The sequence below is a fragment of the Eupeodes corollae genome, chromosome 2 (genome assembly GCF_945859685.1).
Source record: "Eupeodes corollae chromosome 2, idEupCoro1.1, whole genome shotgun sequence".
Classification (NCBI taxonomy): domain Eukaryota; kingdom Metazoa; phylum Arthropoda; class Insecta; order Diptera; family Syrphidae; genus Eupeodes; species Eupeodes corollae.
The window spans coordinates 1,582,691-1,602,594 of NC_079148.1; the positions used below are offsets into that span (position 1 = coordinate 1,582,691).

At 35.2% G+C, this 19,904-nt stretch overlaps 2 protein-coding genes across 2 annotated transcripts; both read right to left on the reverse strand.

Moving 5' to 3' along the window:
- Positions 1 to 13,822: 13,822 nt before the first annotated feature.
- On the reverse strand, positions 13,823 to 17,917 carry LOC129948460 (uncharacterized). Its single transcript, XM_056059469.1, has 3 exons — positions 16,612 to 17,917; positions 14,131 to 16,566; positions 13,823 to 13,923 (listed from the first exon to the last, which is right to left on the reverse strand). The coding sequence occupies exons 1-3, from the start codon at positions 17,915 to 17,917 to the stop codon at positions 13,823 to 13,825; spliced, it is 3,843 nt and encodes a 1,280-aa protein (XP_055915444.1).
- A 204-nt stretch (positions 17,918 to 18,121) lies between these two features.
- On the reverse strand, positions 18,122 to 19,420 carry LOC129948461 (uncharacterized). Its single transcript, XM_056059470.1, has 2 exons — positions 18,316 to 19,420; positions 18,122 to 18,270 (listed from the first exon to the last, which is right to left on the reverse strand). The coding sequence occupies exons 1-2, from the start codon at positions 19,418 to 19,420 to the stop codon at positions 18,122 to 18,124; spliced, it is 1,254 nt and encodes a 417-aa protein (XP_055915445.1).
- Between the last annotated feature and the right edge of the window lie 484 nt (positions 19,421 to 19,904).

Consider the following 19,904-nt stretch of genomic DNA (forward strand, 5'->3'; position numbering starts at 1 on the left):
ATGAATAGTAAAGAACTTCTGATCTGCAACAAGCAACAATAATCGTAGAAATGTCAAAATTGGCATTTGATTTCGTCTCAAACTCCGTTATGTAATCGGTGTGTGTATATTTTGTACAAGAATTTTAAATAAAAAAAACAATTAAGAAAAAAAAGAGAAGTTGTATAACTAAACCACAAAGTTTAGATTTTGATTTACATAAAGGTTTATTACAAGAGTAAAATGTACAATCATAATGTTTTAGTTTAATTTATGTTTTAACCTTGATTTAAATTGAATTATTGGTTTTTCCGATAAGTTTTTATTTGAAAGGTTTTCAATTATGACTTAAAGCTGAATAAACATTTTGTTTTTATTTATATTATGTTATTTATTTTAAATAAATTTAAGTTATCAAGTTAGCTTTTGCACAGAAGGTTCTTCTTAATTCACTTACAGGCTACAATAGATTCTTTAATAACAAATATATTTCCTTTTCATTGTAAAAAGTATAGGTTTAGTGAAGATGCAATATTTTTTCTAAAACTTGTTGATTTTCGTGGTAAAATATGAACCGAATTTAGGACAGCGTATATAATTTCTGCAAATTTTGATACCAAGATATTTTTCGTATAAGTTATTTTGTTGGGCTCTCTTGGTCTTTTTGTTTTAGGAATGCAAAGAAAAAACTTATGTCATACTTTCCCAACGTCTCGTAAGTGTTCCTTATTTCTTCAGCGGTGCCTTTATTCAATATTTTGTATTAAATCACATTAATTCTATTATTTTTTCGGATAGAATTTTTTTTTAATTTTATCTATATGCTAAACTAAATTGTAGAATACGAAATTGAGTTCATGAGAACTAGACAGGAACTGAGTTAAATTTTAAACATAATCGGTTTATACAATTATACTGAAGTTAATTAAGAAAATTTAATTCAGTACCAATAAATTTTGCTCACGCCTTAATTTTTATGATTTTTCGAACACACCCTTCACATAATTTTCTGAAGTGAATTATGAAATTTAACGAATTCAATTTTGATTGTTGTTAGTAAAAAAAATATATTATAACAAATTGTAGGCTGTGTGCTGCTAAAAACAAATGTTTTTAATAAAAAAAAAGTTGAAAAAAGAAGCTGAAATCATCAAAAAACAAGGAATAAGAAAAGATTGTTGTTTATTGCCTTGTCATATTTCTCTAGCTCTCTCCATTTTAGCTCCATTTTATTTCTTGTAAGGTTTCATAGAAATTTTTTCAAAAATTCAAATACAACAATGTAAACATACAGGTTTAAAAGTAGGGTGTCCATAACGTGTTTGAAAAAAAGAGAACATTTTCAAAAATTCATACTTCTACTGTTATACTACGCCCGTTCACCTCACCATCTTCCAAATAAAGGATTGATCAAATGTGTGTTTCATAAAAATATATATTTATGAAAGAAGCATTATTTACAAATTAATAATAATAAATAACAATAAATAACAATAATTAAAAAAATAAATTGGGTGGCACAACAGTCCGTTGTGAACCAGGGCCTAGTGACTTACAACTCTCAACCATTCCTGTGTGCGTGCACTGTTGTCAGAAATGGAAGGGACCTTCAATTTTAGGCCGAATCTGAAATGCTAATTTTTGAAAAAGCACTTTTTCATGACAAGAATTACTCATGGATTTGTCAATTCCTCGCAAGAAGCAGTACCCGCGACAATTATTTTTCTTTTTAATTTTACTAATAATAATAATTAGCATAACTTAAATAAATCTAGGCACCTGCACTACATACATTAAAATTTATTTGGAGATAAAAAAATTCTAAAAAAGAAGTTTTATAAGTCAAATTTAATTTACCGCTAGGATATTTTCTCATGAATGGAGAGGACCTACAGTTTATATGCTTAATCCGAACGGTTAATTTGAGAAAGCACTTTTTCATGACAAGAGATACTCTTGAAGAATTTGTCAATAACAGAAGATAACATAAGAGGCAGTATTGTGAAAAGACTTTAGATGGCATAGAAACTTTAGATGGGTTAGAAAAGTACATTTAGAGTTATTTTAGTGGACACTTCAAAGTTTTTTTTAATGAAAAGGGAGTAAGATTCCTATTATTCAAGCACCAAGATTTATAAAAAAGAAAAAGAGGCGGGGATGCGACCCACACAGATAACTTCCCATCCCGTCTGTCGATTTGTCTTGCTTAAAAGTTTGTCTATATGTACTCGTATCAATTTTACCAAATTTGCGAACTGTTTTTTGTAGATTTTATTTTTTATGAAAAAAGGACTGTTGGATTTTTATATAAAAATTACTGAATATCGAAAACAATATTTTCTGTGAAATAAAATAATTTTCAAGCCAATATTTTTAAGTTTTGAAAAGCTATTTGAGTCGAAAGTAAATTTTTACGAAGTTTTAGTATTGTTTTTTTTAGAGTTTTATTTTTTGTAAAAAAACTGTCAATTCGATTTTTCTCAAAATTTTACCTAATGTTGAAAACAATATTTCTTAAAAGAAAAAATAGTAAGAAGCTATTATCTCAAAGTTTTTAAAAGATACTTGAGTCGAAAATCAATTTTTACCAACTTTTATACATTTTTTTTTAGGTTTTTATTTTTTGTAAAAAAAACTGTCAATTTGATTTTTTCAAACTTTAACTGAATGTTGACAACAAGATTTTTTGAAAGATAAAAGAAAATTAAAGCCAATATCTCAAAGTTTTGAAAAGATATTCGAGTCGAAAATGAATTTTTACCAACTTTTATAAATTTTTATTTTTAGGTTTTTATTTTTTGTAAAAAAATTGTCAATTCGATATTTCTCAACATTTTTCAAAACGTTTAAAACAATATTTCTTATAAGATAAAATAAGCTTGAAGCCTTAATTTCAAGTTTTTGAAAAGTTATTTGAATCGATATACTATTTTTACGAACTTTGAGTAATGTTTTTTTTAGATTTATATTTTTTTATAAAAAAAAAAAGTCAATTAGATTTTTCTTAAAATTTTATCAGATGTCAAAAACATTATTGATGAAATCATATTTCAGTCGTAAAATTTTGGAGGAGACAAATTTTTTTTTTTCAGTTTTATTGATTTAAAAAAAAGCCGTTATATTGATTTTTTTCAAAAAATATACCTGTTCGGTATCATGTTATAATATATTATATAAAATTTAATCCAAGTCTCTTGCGTTTTTGGTTCGTAAGATATTTAATGTTAACCAAAATGTTCACCTTTTTTTCAAACTGCTATGGTACAAAAACCACCCACGCAATTTTCTTGAGAGCCCTTTCTGCATCTTTCTGCCTTATTATCTGTATAACAAAATTTATTTGAAGTCGATATCTCTTCTGGTTCATGAGCTATGGACGGCGAAAAAAACGTCGCGAACGTACGGACGTACAAACGTACGTACACACGCACGCACAGACATCTTTCTAAAAATCTTTTATTTCGACTCTAGGGACCTTGAAACGTCGAGAAATGTCAAAATTTTCAATTTGACAAATCGGACCCATTACAATAACTTCAAAAATTCATACTTCTACTGTTATACTACGCCCGTTCACCTCACCATCTTCCAAATAAAAGATTGATCAAATGTGTGTTTCATAAAAATATATATTTATGAAAGAAGCATTATTTACAAATTAATAATAATAAATAACAATAAATAACAATAATTAAAAAAATAAATTGGGTGGCACAACAGTCCGTTGTGAACCAGGGCCTAGTGACTTACAACTCTCAACCATTCCTGTGTGCGTGCACTGTTGTCAGAAATGGAAGGGACCTTCAATTTTAGGCCGAATCTGAAATGCTAATTTTTGAAAAAGCACTTTTTCATGACAAGAATTACTCATGGATTTGTCAATTCCTCGCAAGAAGCAGTACCCGCGACAATTATTTTTTTTTTTAATTTTACTAATAATAATAATTAGCATAACTTAAATAAATCTAGGCACCTGCACTACATACATTAAAATTTATTTGGAGATAAAAAAATTCTAAAAAAGAAGTTTTATAAGTCAAATTTAATTTACCGCTAGGATATTTTCTCATGAATGGAGAGGACCTACAGTTTATATGCTTAATCCGAACGGTTAATTTGAGAAAGCACTTTTTCATGACAAGAGATACTCTTGAAGAATTTGTCAATAACAGAAGATAACATAAGAGGCAGTATTGTGAAAAGACTTTAGATGGCATAGAAACTTTAGATGGGTTAGAAAAGTACATTTAGAGTTATTTTAGTGGACACTTCAAAGTTTTTTTTAATGAAAAGGGAGTAAGATTCCTATTATTCAAGCACCAAGATTTATAAAAAAGAAAAAGAGGCGGGGATGCGACCCACACAGATAACTTCCCATCCCGTCTGTCGATTTGTCTTGCTTAAAAGTTTGTCTATATGTACTCGTATCAATTTTACCAAATTTGCGAACTGTTTTTTGTAGATTTTATTTTTTATGAAAAAAGGACTGTTGGATTTTTATATAAAAATTACTGAATATCGAAAACAATATTTTCTGTGAAATAAAATAATTTTCAAGCCAATATTTTTAAGTTTTGAAAAGCTATTTGAGTCGAAAGTAAATTTTTACGAAGTTTTAGTATTGTTTTTTTTAGAGTTTTATTTTTTGTAAAAAAACTGTCAATTCGATTTTTCTCAAAATTTGACCTAATGTTGAAAACAATATTTCTTAAAAGAAAAAATAGTAAGAAGCTATTATCTCAAAGTTTTTAAAAGATACTTGAGTCGAAAATCAATTTTTACCAACTTTTATACATTTTTTTTTAGGTTTTTATTTTTTGTAAAAAAACTGTCAATTTGATTTTTTCAAACTTTAACTGAATGTTGACAACAAGATTTTTTGAAAGATAAAAGAAAATTAAAGCCAATATCTCAAAGTTTTGAAAAGATATTCGAGTCGAAAATGAATTTTTACCAACTTTTATAAATTTTTATTTTTAGGTTTTTATTTTTTGTAAAAAAATTGTCAATTCGATATTTCTCAACATTTTTCAAAACGTTTAAAACAATATTTCTTATAAGATAAAATAAGCTTGAAGCCTTAATTTCAAGTTTTTGAAAAGTTATTTGAATCGATATACTATTTTTACGAACTTTGAGTAATGTTTTTTTTAGATTTATATTTTTTTATAAAAAAAAAATGTCAATTAGATTTTTCTTAAAATTTTATCAGATGTCAAAAACATTATTCTTCGTTGCACAAAATTGTTTTAGAGATGAAATCATATTTCAGTCGTAAAATTTTGGAGGAGACAAATTTTTTTTTTCAGTTTTATTGATTTAAAAAAAAGCCGTTATATTGATTTTTTTCAAAAAATATACCTGTTCGGTATCATGTTATAATATATTATATAAAATTTAATCCAAGTCTCTTGCGTTTTTGGTTCGTAAGATATTTAATGTTAACCAAAATGTTCACCTTTTTTTCAAACTGCTATGGTACAAAAACCACCCACGCAATTTTCTTGAGAGCCCTTTCTGTATCTTTCTGCCTTATTATCTGTATAACAAAATTTATTTGAAGTCGATATCTCTTCTGGTTCTTGAGCTATGGACGGCGAAAAAAACGTCGCGAACGTACGGACGTACAAACGTACGTACACACGCACGCACAGACATCTTTCTAGAAATCTTTTATTTCGACTCTAGGGACCTTGAAACGTCGAGAAATGTCAAAATTTTCAATTTGACAAATCGGACCCATTACAATAACTTCCTTTCCTATGGTAAGTTAAAAAAGAGGACAAAAAAGAGAACATAATAAAAAAGAGTACAAAAAAAGAAATTGATGGAAAAAGAAAGAATAAGAAAGATCGGAGTCCAAAAAGTGAACATGTTCTCTTTAAAAGAGATGTTCTGGAAACCCTATTTTAAAGGAGCAATAAAATAGTTTTGTTTGCAAAATAACTTTGAAACAAAACAATACTTTTTTAAAGGATTATAATGAGCTAAATTTGAATTCGTAATTTTTCTTTAGTTATGAGATGACTTATGGGTCTTCATTTCAATCTATCTGAAGCTTTGAAAAACCTCAAATGTAATTCTCTTATTTTGTTTGAATAGTTCGTATAAGAGTAAATTTTTGGCTTATATACTGTTTTGCTTTTTCCTGTTAAGAACCGTTTTTATTAAAAATGCTTCATATATGTTTTAAAGTTTATGTATGGCACTCAAAGACAACTTATAATGATTTCTTGAAAAAAGTAAGGTACTCAAAATTTTTAAACGAATTATATAAGTAAGGGATTGTGGATTTGGAAAATCATCACGGACTTTATCAAAAAAAAACAATTTAAAGAATTCACTTAGTAAAAACCCGCTACAAGTTTTTTTTTTCGAATTACAAAAGGTAACATCCCTAAAACCTGACGCGAAAGATTGATTTTGAGGTCGGATTCAAACTAAAGTCATCAAAAACTTTAGAAAAACAATAATTTGATTGCCTTCTTGACCATTGTAATTTTTGTCGCACCTAATTGCGAATGTTTTATTCATTACGCTATACAAATGCCTTCTTTTACAATTCTTAAGAGTTAAGGATAAAAACGGAGTCAAGTTCTTTGTTTTCAAGAAAAATTACTTCAAGAGATATTCTCCAAAAACACGTCCTGGCCTGAGAAACAACATGTGTTTAAGGTTTTTGTTCTGAGGTTCAAAGAGTCAAAAAAGGAAGCCTTTTCGTTGCAACCGGAGTGTACATGCATACCTATAGCTACTTTATGTATGGATAACTTCATAGATGAATATATTTCATTTTATATATGAGTATCTATATCTGGAAAGAACAATCTATTTCGTCCATGAGTTTGCTTTTGCTGCTGCTGTTGCTGCTGGATGTCAAACCAGACCGGAAAGACTGGAGCCTTGGTATGTGGTGTGATGGCAATGACAAAGCCATTTCAATTCGTCGTGGAATGAATCATCCCTTTTGCCATAGCTCTATGATGGCGATGGCAGCGATGAAATTGATTTTCAAATGAGCTTCAATTCTACTGCGCGCGTATCTTGTAGATGCATTTTCGAAATTGAATTAGATTATTGAAAATTTGGCTTGTCAACCTTTTTTTTGTAGAATTTTCTTTTTTATTTTATTCGTTTTTATAAAGTTTTTCCTCTCAAAAATTTGTTATATACAGTGGCATTTGCAGAGGGCAGATCGATGGAATCGTTTCCATCATTTTCATAAATTTAATTTATTTTTTTATTTTCTTTTTGTTAAAGATGACATGAACAGGGAGACAGGGAGTTGGGTCCTGGGTCCGGGGTTCTGGGTCCTGTGTCCTCTTTTCTCTGTCTATATAGATGGAAGACAGCCCTCATGCTGATTTGTTTTGGATAAAAATGGGGAAGATATTTAAATATAATTTGGTTTTTTTTTCTTTCTGTTTTATTCAAATATTTACATAAATCATTAGAGAGAAGTCAAAAGGAAAAAATAATAATTTATGAAAAATATCCATCAAAGTTATGCGAAGAATTGAGTGACGCGAGAGCTGAGAGCAGCTTGCTTGATGTGATAATATTTGCTTGGAGATAAATTAATCGGCACGCTGCCATGTTTTAAAGATGTTTCCACGAAAATATTTATATAAAGGAAATTAAGAGATATTGACGTGATATAGAGCCATGAACTTAAAGTTCATTAGGTTAGGTTAGATGTTGATAGAAATCAATCTGCTTTATACAAAAAGGAGGACGAATTTAAACGCGTTAGTGAAAGGTTAAAGCTTTTTTAGTGAGTTACAAAGCTAAACAGAAAGGTCGGTCATTTTAAACGACATCAGCATTCTACTAACATTTTCCTTTTTATATAAAGCGCACTCAAGGGTATTTTTGATACTCTGTTTATGCCAAAGCACAGAGAAGGAAGGAGTGTTTGAAAGGAGAGAGGGTTTGAAAGGATGTTCCTGTACACATTGCTTTTGAATTCCTAAATATTGCAATGGCTGTGAAAAGACAGAGTGTGTTAAGGCATCCCACATTCGCGTAGTACGGCTAAGGAATGAATCTCTGTACTTGACAGTTCTTACTACTAATGAGCATTCCTGATGGCGTTAGTATTGCAATAGAATTGCCTGAGGGAAGGAATCCAAGTGGTATCAGAGCATAATTCATTAAATTAATGGTAAGAAAGGTTAAGACAAGACATTCTTCTGTGTTTAACGATGATATCATCACCAATCAATTTGAATGCTCCTCATTAATTGCTGTTCAAAAGTTTTAAATAAGTTGCATTAACACCAGCCCAGAGATGTAAGTTACACTCAAGTTTTGGACGTATATAAAACTTATAGATAACAGCAAGACAGTAAGCAGCATTGAAATGTTTGACGCATTAAAAATATAGTCTACGTCAGAATCTATAATGGCATTACCATACATTTCCGTTAAAGATAAACATCCGAAGAGCAGGGTTGTAAATCTTAAAACGAATATGAGAAGCTAAGGGTACTACATATATCATCAGCGAAGCATGGAAAGTAGATTAGAAGATGCAGAGATCACAGCATCAATAAAAATGAGAAAGAGTGTCGGAGACAGAACAGAGCCCTGGGGCACCAGCATTGTATTTGTGTTTTTCAGACTTGAACCTATCTAATACGACTTATGTATTTAACGGTCAAAAAGGTTGCTCATAACTTAACGAAGAATGGATTTGTCAAAACCGAAAGCCTGATGTCAATCTCTACCAAATGCTGTTGGAGTATCATGTACTTCTTCCTAAACGATGTAAAGATTTGTTCCATGGCTCGGTGAGCTGACCCATCTATGAAAGCCGTGCTGCAGTTCATTAAAAAGCCTTCGGTTTTCGAGAAAATTCTTGAGCTGATAGTTAATCAGCGTTTTCATGACCTTGAAAAGAAGGGACTTACATAAGTGCGATCTCTCGATAATTCTAGGGGTTATAGGCTTGACAAATGCCTTTTTTGATCCACTCGAAACGAGACCTGCAGAGTAGCATAGATGATTGTCACTGTCGCCATTTAAATAATAGGTTTCTGACATTTCAAATGTCAGATTTAGCTCTGTTTGATTGTTTTTTTTTTATGAACTGTCAATGTTTGGACGTATTAAGTTGCACAATTTGAATAGAAAATTTAATTAGTATTTAAATAGTATGAAAGCGATTTAAATTGCACACGGAATTTAAAATTTCGAATTATCCATCAGCAATTAGATTCTGATAGTTTGTTTATCTAAGATCTCGGAGACTTTTGTTATTTCAAAGTACAAAAAGGAAGGGATAAATAGGGAATGTCAAGCCAATTTGACTTCTAAGTGAAAACGAAAAGTCAATCACTGAAAAACTTGTCAGAAATCTTTGAAATTTAAAGTGATTAATTGTAGGGCGGATGTTTTTTCACTGTTTCTTTAGTGAATTTAAACTTGCCTTACTTTAAAGCTCAGATTTTGGCTATCGAAATACTCAATTTGAAGTTTAGTTAGTTACGATGTACAGGGTATTTTTTAAGCTGCATGATGACAAGTTTCAATTGTTGTTGGTTGTTTTTTTTTTTTTTTTTTTTTATAATAAACACACACTCAAGGGGATATTACTACCCTTATTATGCAGATGCACAGTGTGAGCACTAGGAAGAGGAGAGAGGGTTTAAAAGGAGATGTCGGTGCACATTGGTTTTGAATTCCTGAATATTGCAATGACTAGGAAAGACAGAGTGTGGTAAGGCATTCCACATTCGCGTAGTACGGCTAAAGAACGAATATCTGTATTGGACAGTACGACCGAAGTTGGGCTCGAGGGTATACTGATGAGCATTCCTAGAAGCGCGAGTATTACGGTTGAATTGTTTAAGGGGAGGAATGCAACTGGCTATTTTACTAGAGCATAAGCCGTTAAAATAACGGTAAAAAAGGGTCAGACAAGAGACCTTACGACGATGTTCAAGCGAAGTAAATGAACTTATGATGATATTATTACCTATCAATTTAAATGCTCTACGTTCAATACTATCCAAGAGGCTTAAGTAAGTTGCAGGAGCACCAGCCCAGAGATGGGAGTTATACTCAAGCTTTGGACGTATGTAAGTCTTGTAGATAACAGCCAGATCAGAAGGGGTGAAATATTTCTTGCATCGCCTAAGAAAACCCAAACACCTTGCGGCATTTTTGGCGACATCGCGTATGTGATCATTCCATAAGAGGTGGTTGGTGACACACATACCGAGAATATCGAGGTGTTCAGTCTCATTGATGCAAGTGCCATCCATGGATAATGGCAATGGGGGTATATCTCGCTTTAACGATACAAGACAGCATTGGGTTTTCGAAGCATTAAATTTTACGCGGTTTTTTAATCCCCATTGAACAATGCTGTTTAGATCGGAATTTAATGAGCTTATCATATTTTGTCGTTGCAGTTCCACATCCGAAGAAGAGGGATGTGAGTCTGAAAACGAATATGAAAAGCTAAGAGTACTATCGTCAGCGAAACAATGTATTGGATTAGATGTTGCAGACAGAAGATCATTAATAAAAATGAGAAAGAGTGTTGGAGATAAAACAGAGCCCTGGGGCACACCAGCATTTATTTTATGGTTCTCAGACTTGAATCCATCCAATACTACTTGTATTGAACGATCCGAAAAGGTAATTACTAATCCAATAAAGCAGGGATTCATGAAAACCGAATGCACGCATTTTCGATAAGAGAGCCTGATGCCAAACCCTATCAAATGCTTTTGAAATATCTAGTGCAATAATCTTACTTTCACCCAGGAGAATTAAACTTGTGGTCATATCAGCGCTGGCGTCAACGTCACTATCAAGGAAGCATAGTGACCAGTTAAAGATCCTGAAGTAATTATTGAGGCCGTCCCAGTTGGCTTTCTCGTATTGCCAAACGGTTCTCATAGGAGCTCTTTCTTTAACTGAACAGTTTTGACACGAGAAATTTGCTGATATAACACAATGGTCACATGTGCCTAGAGGAGATAGAACACTAACACTGTACTTATCAGGGTCAGAGGTAAGAAAGAAGTCAAGAGTGTTTTCTGCTCGACCTTCAATGTCCGATATTCGGGTGGGCTCGTTGACAAGCTGAGTTAGGTGGTTCAACTCAGCGAAGATTTCTGCACACACTCCATCGGGTGTTGTCTGGCCTGAATGTTGAAGCCATGAAGAATTGTGTACATTGAAATCGCCCGTAACAACGATTTCAGTGCGAGGATAGGACGAAACAATTCTTTGGATGGAATCAGACAAAGCATCAAGCATCATCATGTTGTTTGACATTTGAGAATGTTAAACTGTGTTGACATTTCTATCCTGTACTTTTTGGCAATTTATTATTAAATTTTGTATTACCAGAATAACTGTTTCAAATATTGAAAAAAAAATCATTTCGAGAAAAACTGAGTTTCAAACGGCTTCGTCAATAATTAAAAATTGTCCTATTGCGCCAATCGTTCGTTTGCCTCGATTCAATTTCCGTGTTTTTTTTAAACCTTACGAAATTCTATGAAAATATGAAATCGTATTTTAAGCACTTGAAAATTAGACCATCAAAACCACTTTTTTGACATTTTTCAGTGGAAATTGTTAAATTAAATTAGATGAGGATAAAATCATTTCCCACAGATAGACAAAGATTTCAGGACAATCACTCCTAACCACTTATCATCGCATCCAATTCCACTCGTGGGTTTTTCAAAAATGCACTTACTTCACTTTTTTTGTTTACTCTTGGTTTTAACTTTTATTTTGTGGAAAAAATCTTCATGTAACATTTCCTCAACTTTTATAACTAATGCCTATTCCTTTGAGAAATAAAGAGCAAAGTTATTATAACATTCAAACATCAGAACTTCTATTTATGTATATGCCACGACTTTTGATATTTCGGATCCACGCAAAGTGCTAAACGTAGGTTCCTAAATATTTATACCCCCACTTTCATACACTTTGTAACCTTACGCTCGTTACCTATTAAAATGAAAAAAAAAATTAAAATCCTTTGAGTCAACGTTTTAACTTTAATATTCAGTATTTTTTTTTTTCAACCATAAAACACACATATTACCTGTGAATTTAATAATATTTCTTTTTGAAAAATGTGTTTTTTTCTCAAATTTTTAATTTTCAGTTTAATTCCCTCAAAGACTCAAAGAAATTGGAATCCCCCTCGTTTAATCTTGTGCTTTAACTTTAACATAAATATCAAATAACTATTTACCCAGCGATTTATATCATTACAAATTAATTAACTGCCAATCTTCATCAGACACGTATTTATTATCTTTTGAAGAATCATCTGATGAATGTAAAACAACTCAACTTGGCTTCGGCTTCGGCTTTGGCTTCAGCTTTGGCTCTGTGCTTGTTAGTCATTTTATCCCAAAGGATTCCCGGTAAATTGTATTCATTTTGTATAAACTTTTCCGCCATCATCGTTATCATCATCATCTTCATCGTTGGCGTCGTCATCATTATCATCATCATCGTCGTCGTTGGTCGTGTATCCCTTCCCTAAATACCTTTACCTACTTCCTGCAGGTACATATAATCGTAATTTGTTATTTCTTCCTTTATTTTTCTTCTTCTCAACTCGTGACATGGGTGCTATAAGGCAATTAGTCATGGATTCGTGAAAAAAACTTATTCTGTTCTCGAAAATTACTTTTGAGATTTTGATTAAACATAACCTTAAGTAATTTTCTAGCAAGTTTTGTATTTATTTAAGTAAATACTCTAAAAAGTTCACTGTTGAATAAGTGAAACATGTGTATTGTGGAGATATACACAACAGGATATTAGTTTGACAGTGTGAAGACTTCATGCATACATTTTTAAATTAAAATGATTTTGAATTTATTTCTTCCTTATTTGATTTGAAGATGACATCGAAAATCAAGCAGCCACTGATTGATTGATTTCAATTTTGACATTTGTACCATATTTAAAATGTCAAAAAATCAACAAAAAAAAAGGAACTCCCATATAAAGTTCATTCAATTTATTTTTGATCTAGATCTGTCAAAATACATATTAATTTTTGAAATCCCAGAGGGCAAAAAATTGATTTAGTTTTGTTTTAAGATCAAATCTATGGATCTTAATTACCCATTTTTGTACTTATAGTAATTCAAATATAAAAATGGGAGACTCCAAATTTGACAGCATTATCGCACTCGTTAACACGTCAAAAAGTAAAACTAATACAATGAAAACAAAAAAAAATCCAATCGTGTTCGATGCGCCAATCAACAATCAATTCTCAACTCAAATCTGAGTTTACGCATGGAAAACCCAAAAGTTAACTGGAATGTCAACTGTCAAAGTATAAACAGCAACAATCGGACTGCCTACGCAGCTTTAAAAAACATCCTACCGTTTGAATCACACACATTTTTCTCAATAACAACAACTGTCAAGTTGGTTTTGTTTGTTTGTTTATCCCACTGACTGAAATCTTCTTTGGAAAAATCGAAAACCTCAAGTTTTGTTTCGCTTTGATCTTTGAAATTAGTATATCTGTCTCTTTGAGCTTTCAAGACTTCTTCAACGTTTGTGCAACCGTTTTGTATCTAAAAGCAAGTTCGTGGCACAAGGAGTATATTCCACTCATCCTAAGGACAAGTACCAGCTTTTTTCTTCATGTGTCGCTAACATCGCTTTGGAGTTTACTTTTAGTGCAGCATCCAGGCAGTTGGAGTCATCTTTCCAGTATCCTGTTCCTGAAGTTTGTACCATGTACCATCTGTATAACATATGTAGGTTTATGTGCGTGTTGTTTTTTTGTCAAAGGGAATAAGATGATGATGATGATACATACGATGTTGATGGTTTAAATCGTTGAGCTACTTCGATCCTCATGTGATATGATGTCCTCATCCTCGTCGACCTCGTCCTCGTTGCCGTCATAGACGTCGTAGTCATCACCGCCATCTATGTCGTATATTTAACACTTCCCATACTTGCAATGCGAATTGACTTATTTCTTCTTTCAAGAGTGGTGTGTTGAATAGCTTTGTTTTGTATTGTGCTTTATTTTCGTTGTCGCCTCGTTAACAACATCCGATATAATGAAAAAAAGTAAAAATGACAACACCTTTTATGTGAAGATTTATTTGTTGTCTTCTTTTCGTAACATACCGGCCTCCTCTGAAACACCGGTTTCTGAATTTTCCTCTGTGAGAAGTATGCAGATTTTTTGTATTGGCCGTTGTTTTGTAAAAGTTCGACCCGTTGCCTTGTCATAATGTTGAGTCGTTACTACACGAACTAACTGATCTTCACCTGGATGTACCACAGTAACTCGACCAAGACACCAATGTGTCGGTGGTAAATTATCTTGCTTAATTGCCACAATATCACCGACTTTAATGTTTTCTTCTGCCTTGCGCCACTTGCTTCTTTGTTGTAGGGTTGTTAGGTATTCCTGGTGCCAACGTTGCCATATATCTTCAGTCCATCTTCGAACTAAATTCCATTCCTTAATGCGATTCAATGGTAAATTCATGACTGTGGGTTCAGGTAGAGCGATAATTGGACCACCCGTAAGAAAATCGCCTGGTGTTAATGCTAGCTTGTCGTCTGGATCATCATACAAAGCCACCAATGGCCTAGAGTTCAAGCAAGCCTCAATTCGGATGAGCAAAGTATTAAATTGTTCATAGCTCATAGTTTGACTGCCAACTACTCGTACAATATGCCTTTTTGCTGACTTCACAGCTGCCTCCCATATGCCACCTTGATGGGGGGCTGATGGTGGTATGAAATGCCACGTTGTACCACGATGCGTCAATTGTTCCTTCACATGCTCGCAGTGCCATGCCTCTAAGTCCTCTTTCATACGACGATTTGCACCCTGGAAATTTGTGCCATTGTCTGAATGGAGTTGTTCACACGGCCCTCGTCTGCTTGTGAATCTTGCAAATGCGTTTAAAAATGCCTCAGTTGACAAGTCGGTCGCTAGTTCAATATGAACCGCTTTAGTCGCTAAACATACAAAAATAACAACGTACGTTTTAGTTATAGTCCTTGATCGTTTTGCGCCTAGACGTAGCAGGAATGGACCACAATAATCTACGCCTGTGATGAGAAATGGACGATGTCGAGTAACACGATACTTTGGTAGATCACCCATTCGCTGCCTTGCTACCTTGCCTCGTTGTAAGCGACATGTGACACATTTGTGAATGTATGATTTTACAAGTGCCCGGCCTCCTATGATCCAATGCGTTTGTCGAATGATCTGCAACATTAATTGCACACCACCATGTAAAGTTGTGCGATGTACTTCAGCCACAATCATATATGCTAGTTTGCCTTCTCTCGATAGGATAATTGGAAACCTTTGATTCGCATCCAATGTCGACCGTTTGATCCGGCCTCCAACTCGCAAAATGTTGCCTTCATCGATAAATGGATTCAATGAACTGAGTGTGCTAGAGCCTGGTAAGTTCTTCGCCTGATTGCATAATTCTATATCACGTTTGAACCATTGCCTTTGATCTAACCGTGTTAATACTTGCATTGCCTGATGTAATCGTTCCACACTGCATATTTCGGAACCGTATGTTACTCGCTTCTTGCTGCCAGCATAAAGTGCGTAAAGTATGTGAGCCATAATCCGTTTTATCTTCGTGAGGGAATTCGTTCGATCCAGGAAATTGATCGCGAGACCATCTCGTCGTCGCGTCATGAGCAAGCCCATATTCTCAATGCGTGTATAAGTCACAACCGGTAACCTCTCTTCCTGCCGTAAGTTTTGAAGATCATCTTGTGAGCATAACGGTTCACTTGCCGTATTGTATAGATTGCCTTGTTGAAGAAAACCAGGGCCCGTCCACCAGAGTGTATGAGCTTGTATCTGCGAAGGTGTTAATCCTCGACTAGCACAATCTGCTGGGTTATGTGCCGTAGGAATATGATGCCATGCAGACGGGTCACTATTCTGTTGTACGTAACTCACCCTGTTCGCTACGTATGGTTTGAATCTGACTGGGAGTTGTCGTAGCCATGCCAAAACGATTGTTGAATCGGTCCACAGAAAATATTCCACATTCATCATTTCCATCGCCTCTCGTACCGTGTTTATTGTTGTCACCAATAATTGAGCACCACAAAGCTCGAGCCTAGGAATTGAGATTGTCTTCACCGGGGCAACTCGGGTCTTGGATGCGAGCAACCGGACTGTCACCTGGCCAAACTCATCGATGGTGCGCACATAGATAGCTGCCGCATATGCGCATTGCGATGCATCACAGAAACCGTGCAGAGTTGTTTGCTGCCCTGGATGCATTCCAATGTGTCGTGGAATTGCCAGATTTACCAATTGGAACAAGTCATGCCGAAAAACTGACCACTCTTGGAGGAGCTCATTTGGAATCTCTTCGTCCCAACCAACGCCTGCCAACCATAGCCTCTGCATAAATATTTTTGCTTTAATGACAACTGGTGCTAACAATCCCGTCGGGTCATAGAGCTTCGCAATGTCGCTAAGACACGTTCGTTTTGTGCGTGTCGTAGCCTCGTCTAAAGTGATGTCGAATGACAACTTGTCAAACTCACTATCCCATTGCAAGCCTAAAATAGAGGATTCTTTTGGGTTAATTATTAATGGGTTCTTACCTGAGTCGCTTTGGCCAATGATTGCTTGAACGACTGCTTTGTTGTTACATTGCCACTTTCGAAGATGCATGTGGCCTTGTTGTAGAACATGATCTACATTTTTCGATCGACGAATTGCGATCGCTGGGGTGGGAGCACTTGAAAGGTAGTCATCCACATAAAAATCTTTCTCGATGCTATGCCTTGCTTCATTCGCCTCTGCTTCTTGTTTAATAATGGAGTAGTTGTCTCGAGCACATTGGTGTAGAGTGCGCACAGCCAAGTAAGGTCCAGAGCGGGTGCCATATGTCACCGTCGTCAATCGATAAGTGTTGAGTTGATCATTCGGATTTTCTCGCCATAATATGAGCTGCCACTTTTGTTGATTTGGATGCACCAAAACTTGACGGAACATCTTCTCGATGTCCGCCACCACTGCCACACGATATAGCCTGAATCGTAGAATGATGTTAGCCAATTTATCCTGTATTACAGGACCGATGTGTTGCGTGTCGTTGAGGGACACACCGTTGTCTGATTTAGCCGAAGCATTAAACACAACTCGAAATTTAGATGTGACTGCATGATGAGGAATGTAGTATGACGGAGTACCTTCGCCCACTTCGCCTTCGTATAATGCCATATGATTCAATGCCTCATACTCACGCATAAATTGTACGTATTTTGCCAATAGATCGGGATCAGAATGTAGTCGCCTCTCGTTTCGATAGAACTGCTGCATTGCCATTCGACGTGAGTCACCAAGTGTCGGTTCTTCCTTCAAAAAGGGTATGCTGACTACATACCGGCCATCGTCTTGTCGATGAACTGTTGCTTCATAATGCTGCTCGCATTCATCTGTGTGAGTGTCGACTTTTGACAAAGTTGGTTCTTCTAACAGCCAGAAACGTGTAAGAGCCTCCTCCAGATTTTCGTTTCCTCGGACATGCATACTTTGTGCCAAGTTACAATGTATTAAGTCCACTGGTCCAGAAACTACCCAACCAAGATGTGTATTCTGCGCATGAGGTTGATTTGCTTCGCCATTTATAAGTCCATCTTTGATTATTAAGCCCCAGACGTCAGCTCCAATCAACAAGTCGATCTCACCTGGACTACCGAAATTTGGATCTGCTAGAGATAATCCTTGTAAATGTCGCCATCGATCGATGCCTATACGATGAGTAGGCAAATCTACTGTAATTTTTGTCAACACGAAAGCATTGACTTGAATCGAAAAATCTGCCTCGTGCGTTGACTTCAGCTGTAATATTGCTACACCTCGTGTTGTTGGGCCTTGCACATCACCTGCACCAGCGATAACCATGTCGAATTTTTGCCTTTTTATTCGTAGCCTTTGCATACATCTTTCTGTAATGAACGTTATTTGGGAGCCTGTATCGCATAGTGCGCGTGCCGTTATGGGATTGCCTTGAAGATCGGGTATGACTGCGATTGCTGTTGCCAATAGAGTAGTGTGACCATTGTATACGAAAGATGCAACAGCCGGAGCCTTCTCTGCCGCATCGAGTCATGCTAAAGTCTGCGGTGGAGATGCCACCGTAGAAGCACCAACCGTTGGAGTCTTATTTGATGTCACAGTGCGACAAAGAATTGTGTGATGCATACCCTGGCATTTTCCACATCGATGTTTAGAAAGACACACTCGTGTCGCATGACCTGGAGTGAGACAATTGTAACAAAGATTAGAATCTTTAATCTTACCAAAACGTTCTGCTGCTGAAAGCGCCTCCAAATTCGGACAGCGTCCGATGTAATGATCACCATTGCAATAGTAACAATGACCATGACCTGCAGATGGCAAATTAGTTCGTGTCAGCCTTGAAGCACCACCCGAGCCTGTGCTCACATGCGCCTTAGGAGTTGATGATAATCGTTTGTTGACGCTATTGCCTGAATTATACGTTCTATCATTCATAGCGCTTCCCATATGGTCGAGACCTCGTGCTCTGCCTTCGATGAATACTAGTAACTCTGCCAATTTGGGAAGTTCAGTTCCTTTCAATTGCATTTCCCAATGTATAATCGTTGCTCTTGGAAGTTTTGAAGCTAGAATGTGAACTAGAATATCATCCCATGTCTCGACAGGCCGTTTCATAGCTGCCAATGAACGCGTGGTCTCGTTCGTTATGTCCACCACTCGACGCAAGCCTGTATTTGTCTCCTTCTCAATAGAGTCCATATTGAGGAATATACTCAAATGGGCGGACACAATCAGACGATCGTTGTCATACCGAGCCTTCAACGTCTGCCATGCCGATTCGTAATTGTCATCGGTAGGGAGAAAACCAGCTACCACCTGAGCAGCTGAGCCCTTTAGTGCTCTCATCAGCCTCGTATATTTGGCAGCTGTCGAAAGGTGCTCTTTTGAGTGGACCATAGCCTCAAACATGTCTCGGAACGCAATCCATTTATTGAATTCGCCATTAAATTCTGGGATAACAATTTTTTCCAGACGCAAATCATTCAGGTCACCTTGTTGAACGTGAACCGAGCGCACCACACTGGCTTCAGATGCCTGCTGCTCCTGCACAGCCAAATCAATTGCAGCTGTCAGCATGGCTTTCACCTTTGTATATTTGTCCTCGACCTCTTCGAACAGAGTGGAGTGCGCTTCCATCTCTGTTTCCTTTGCACTACCCACCAACAAAAAGTGTGCATCTACAAACCTTGTGAAATGACTCCCTAAATTGTCCAAAGTAGCACGCTTCATAGCTAGATCTAGCTCTGCCAACTCTCCAGCTTCCAATTTCTTCACAAGCTTCGAAATAGATGTAGCAGCACTCGATCGCAACTTTAATTCAGCCATCGTCTCTTTAAATTATATTATTTTTATTTATTTTTTCTAATAATAATTATATTATTTTATTTTAAACAAAGTTTTATTTTTCGTCCACTCGCAAATTTAAACGTTTTCTTTCTGTCCTTCTTCTCGTATGATTTTTCTCAGACGCAAATTGCAACCAAAAAAAAACATCACCGTTCTCCTAGTTATTGCATTCTGTAGGGGAACTATGCACCGTATTCGTTGCCTGCCAAGTTTATGTAGGTACATATGAACCGTACGCGCACAACACAGAGAAACACAGTTTGCCTTATGTACTTCTTCTCGTATGATTTTACTCGGGAGCAAATAAACCGTACGCGCACAACCGTTTGATTATACAACATTCGATGTACCCCTCTTTTTTTTTTTTACATAGAACTTCGTAAGTTTCGATTTTTTTTCAACCACTGTTGACTATATTCCTCACAGGAGGCACCAAAATGTTTTGTATTGTGCTTTATTTTCG

Coding starts and splice junctions, on each gene's coding strand:
- LOC129948460 (XM_056059469.1), bottom strand. CDS start 17,917: ATGGTTATCGCTGGTGCAGGTGATGTGCAAGGCCCAACAACACGAGGT. Junction 16,567..16,611: donor CATTGGCCAAAGCGACTCAG/GTAAGAACCCAT, acceptor CCTCTATTTTAG/GCTTGCAATGGGATAGTGAG. Junction 13,924..14,130: donor CGGTGTTTCAGAGGAGGCCG/GTATGTTACGAA, acceptor TATACGACATAG/ATGGCGGTGATGACTACGAC.
- LOC129948461 (XM_056059470.1), bottom strand. CDS start 19,420: ATGGCTGAATTAAAGTTGCGATCGAGTGCTGCTACATCTATTTCGAAG. Junction 18,271..18,315: donor TTCAGCAGCAGAACGTTTTG/GTAAGATTAAAG, acceptor GTCTCACTCCAG/GTCATGCGACACGAGTGTGT.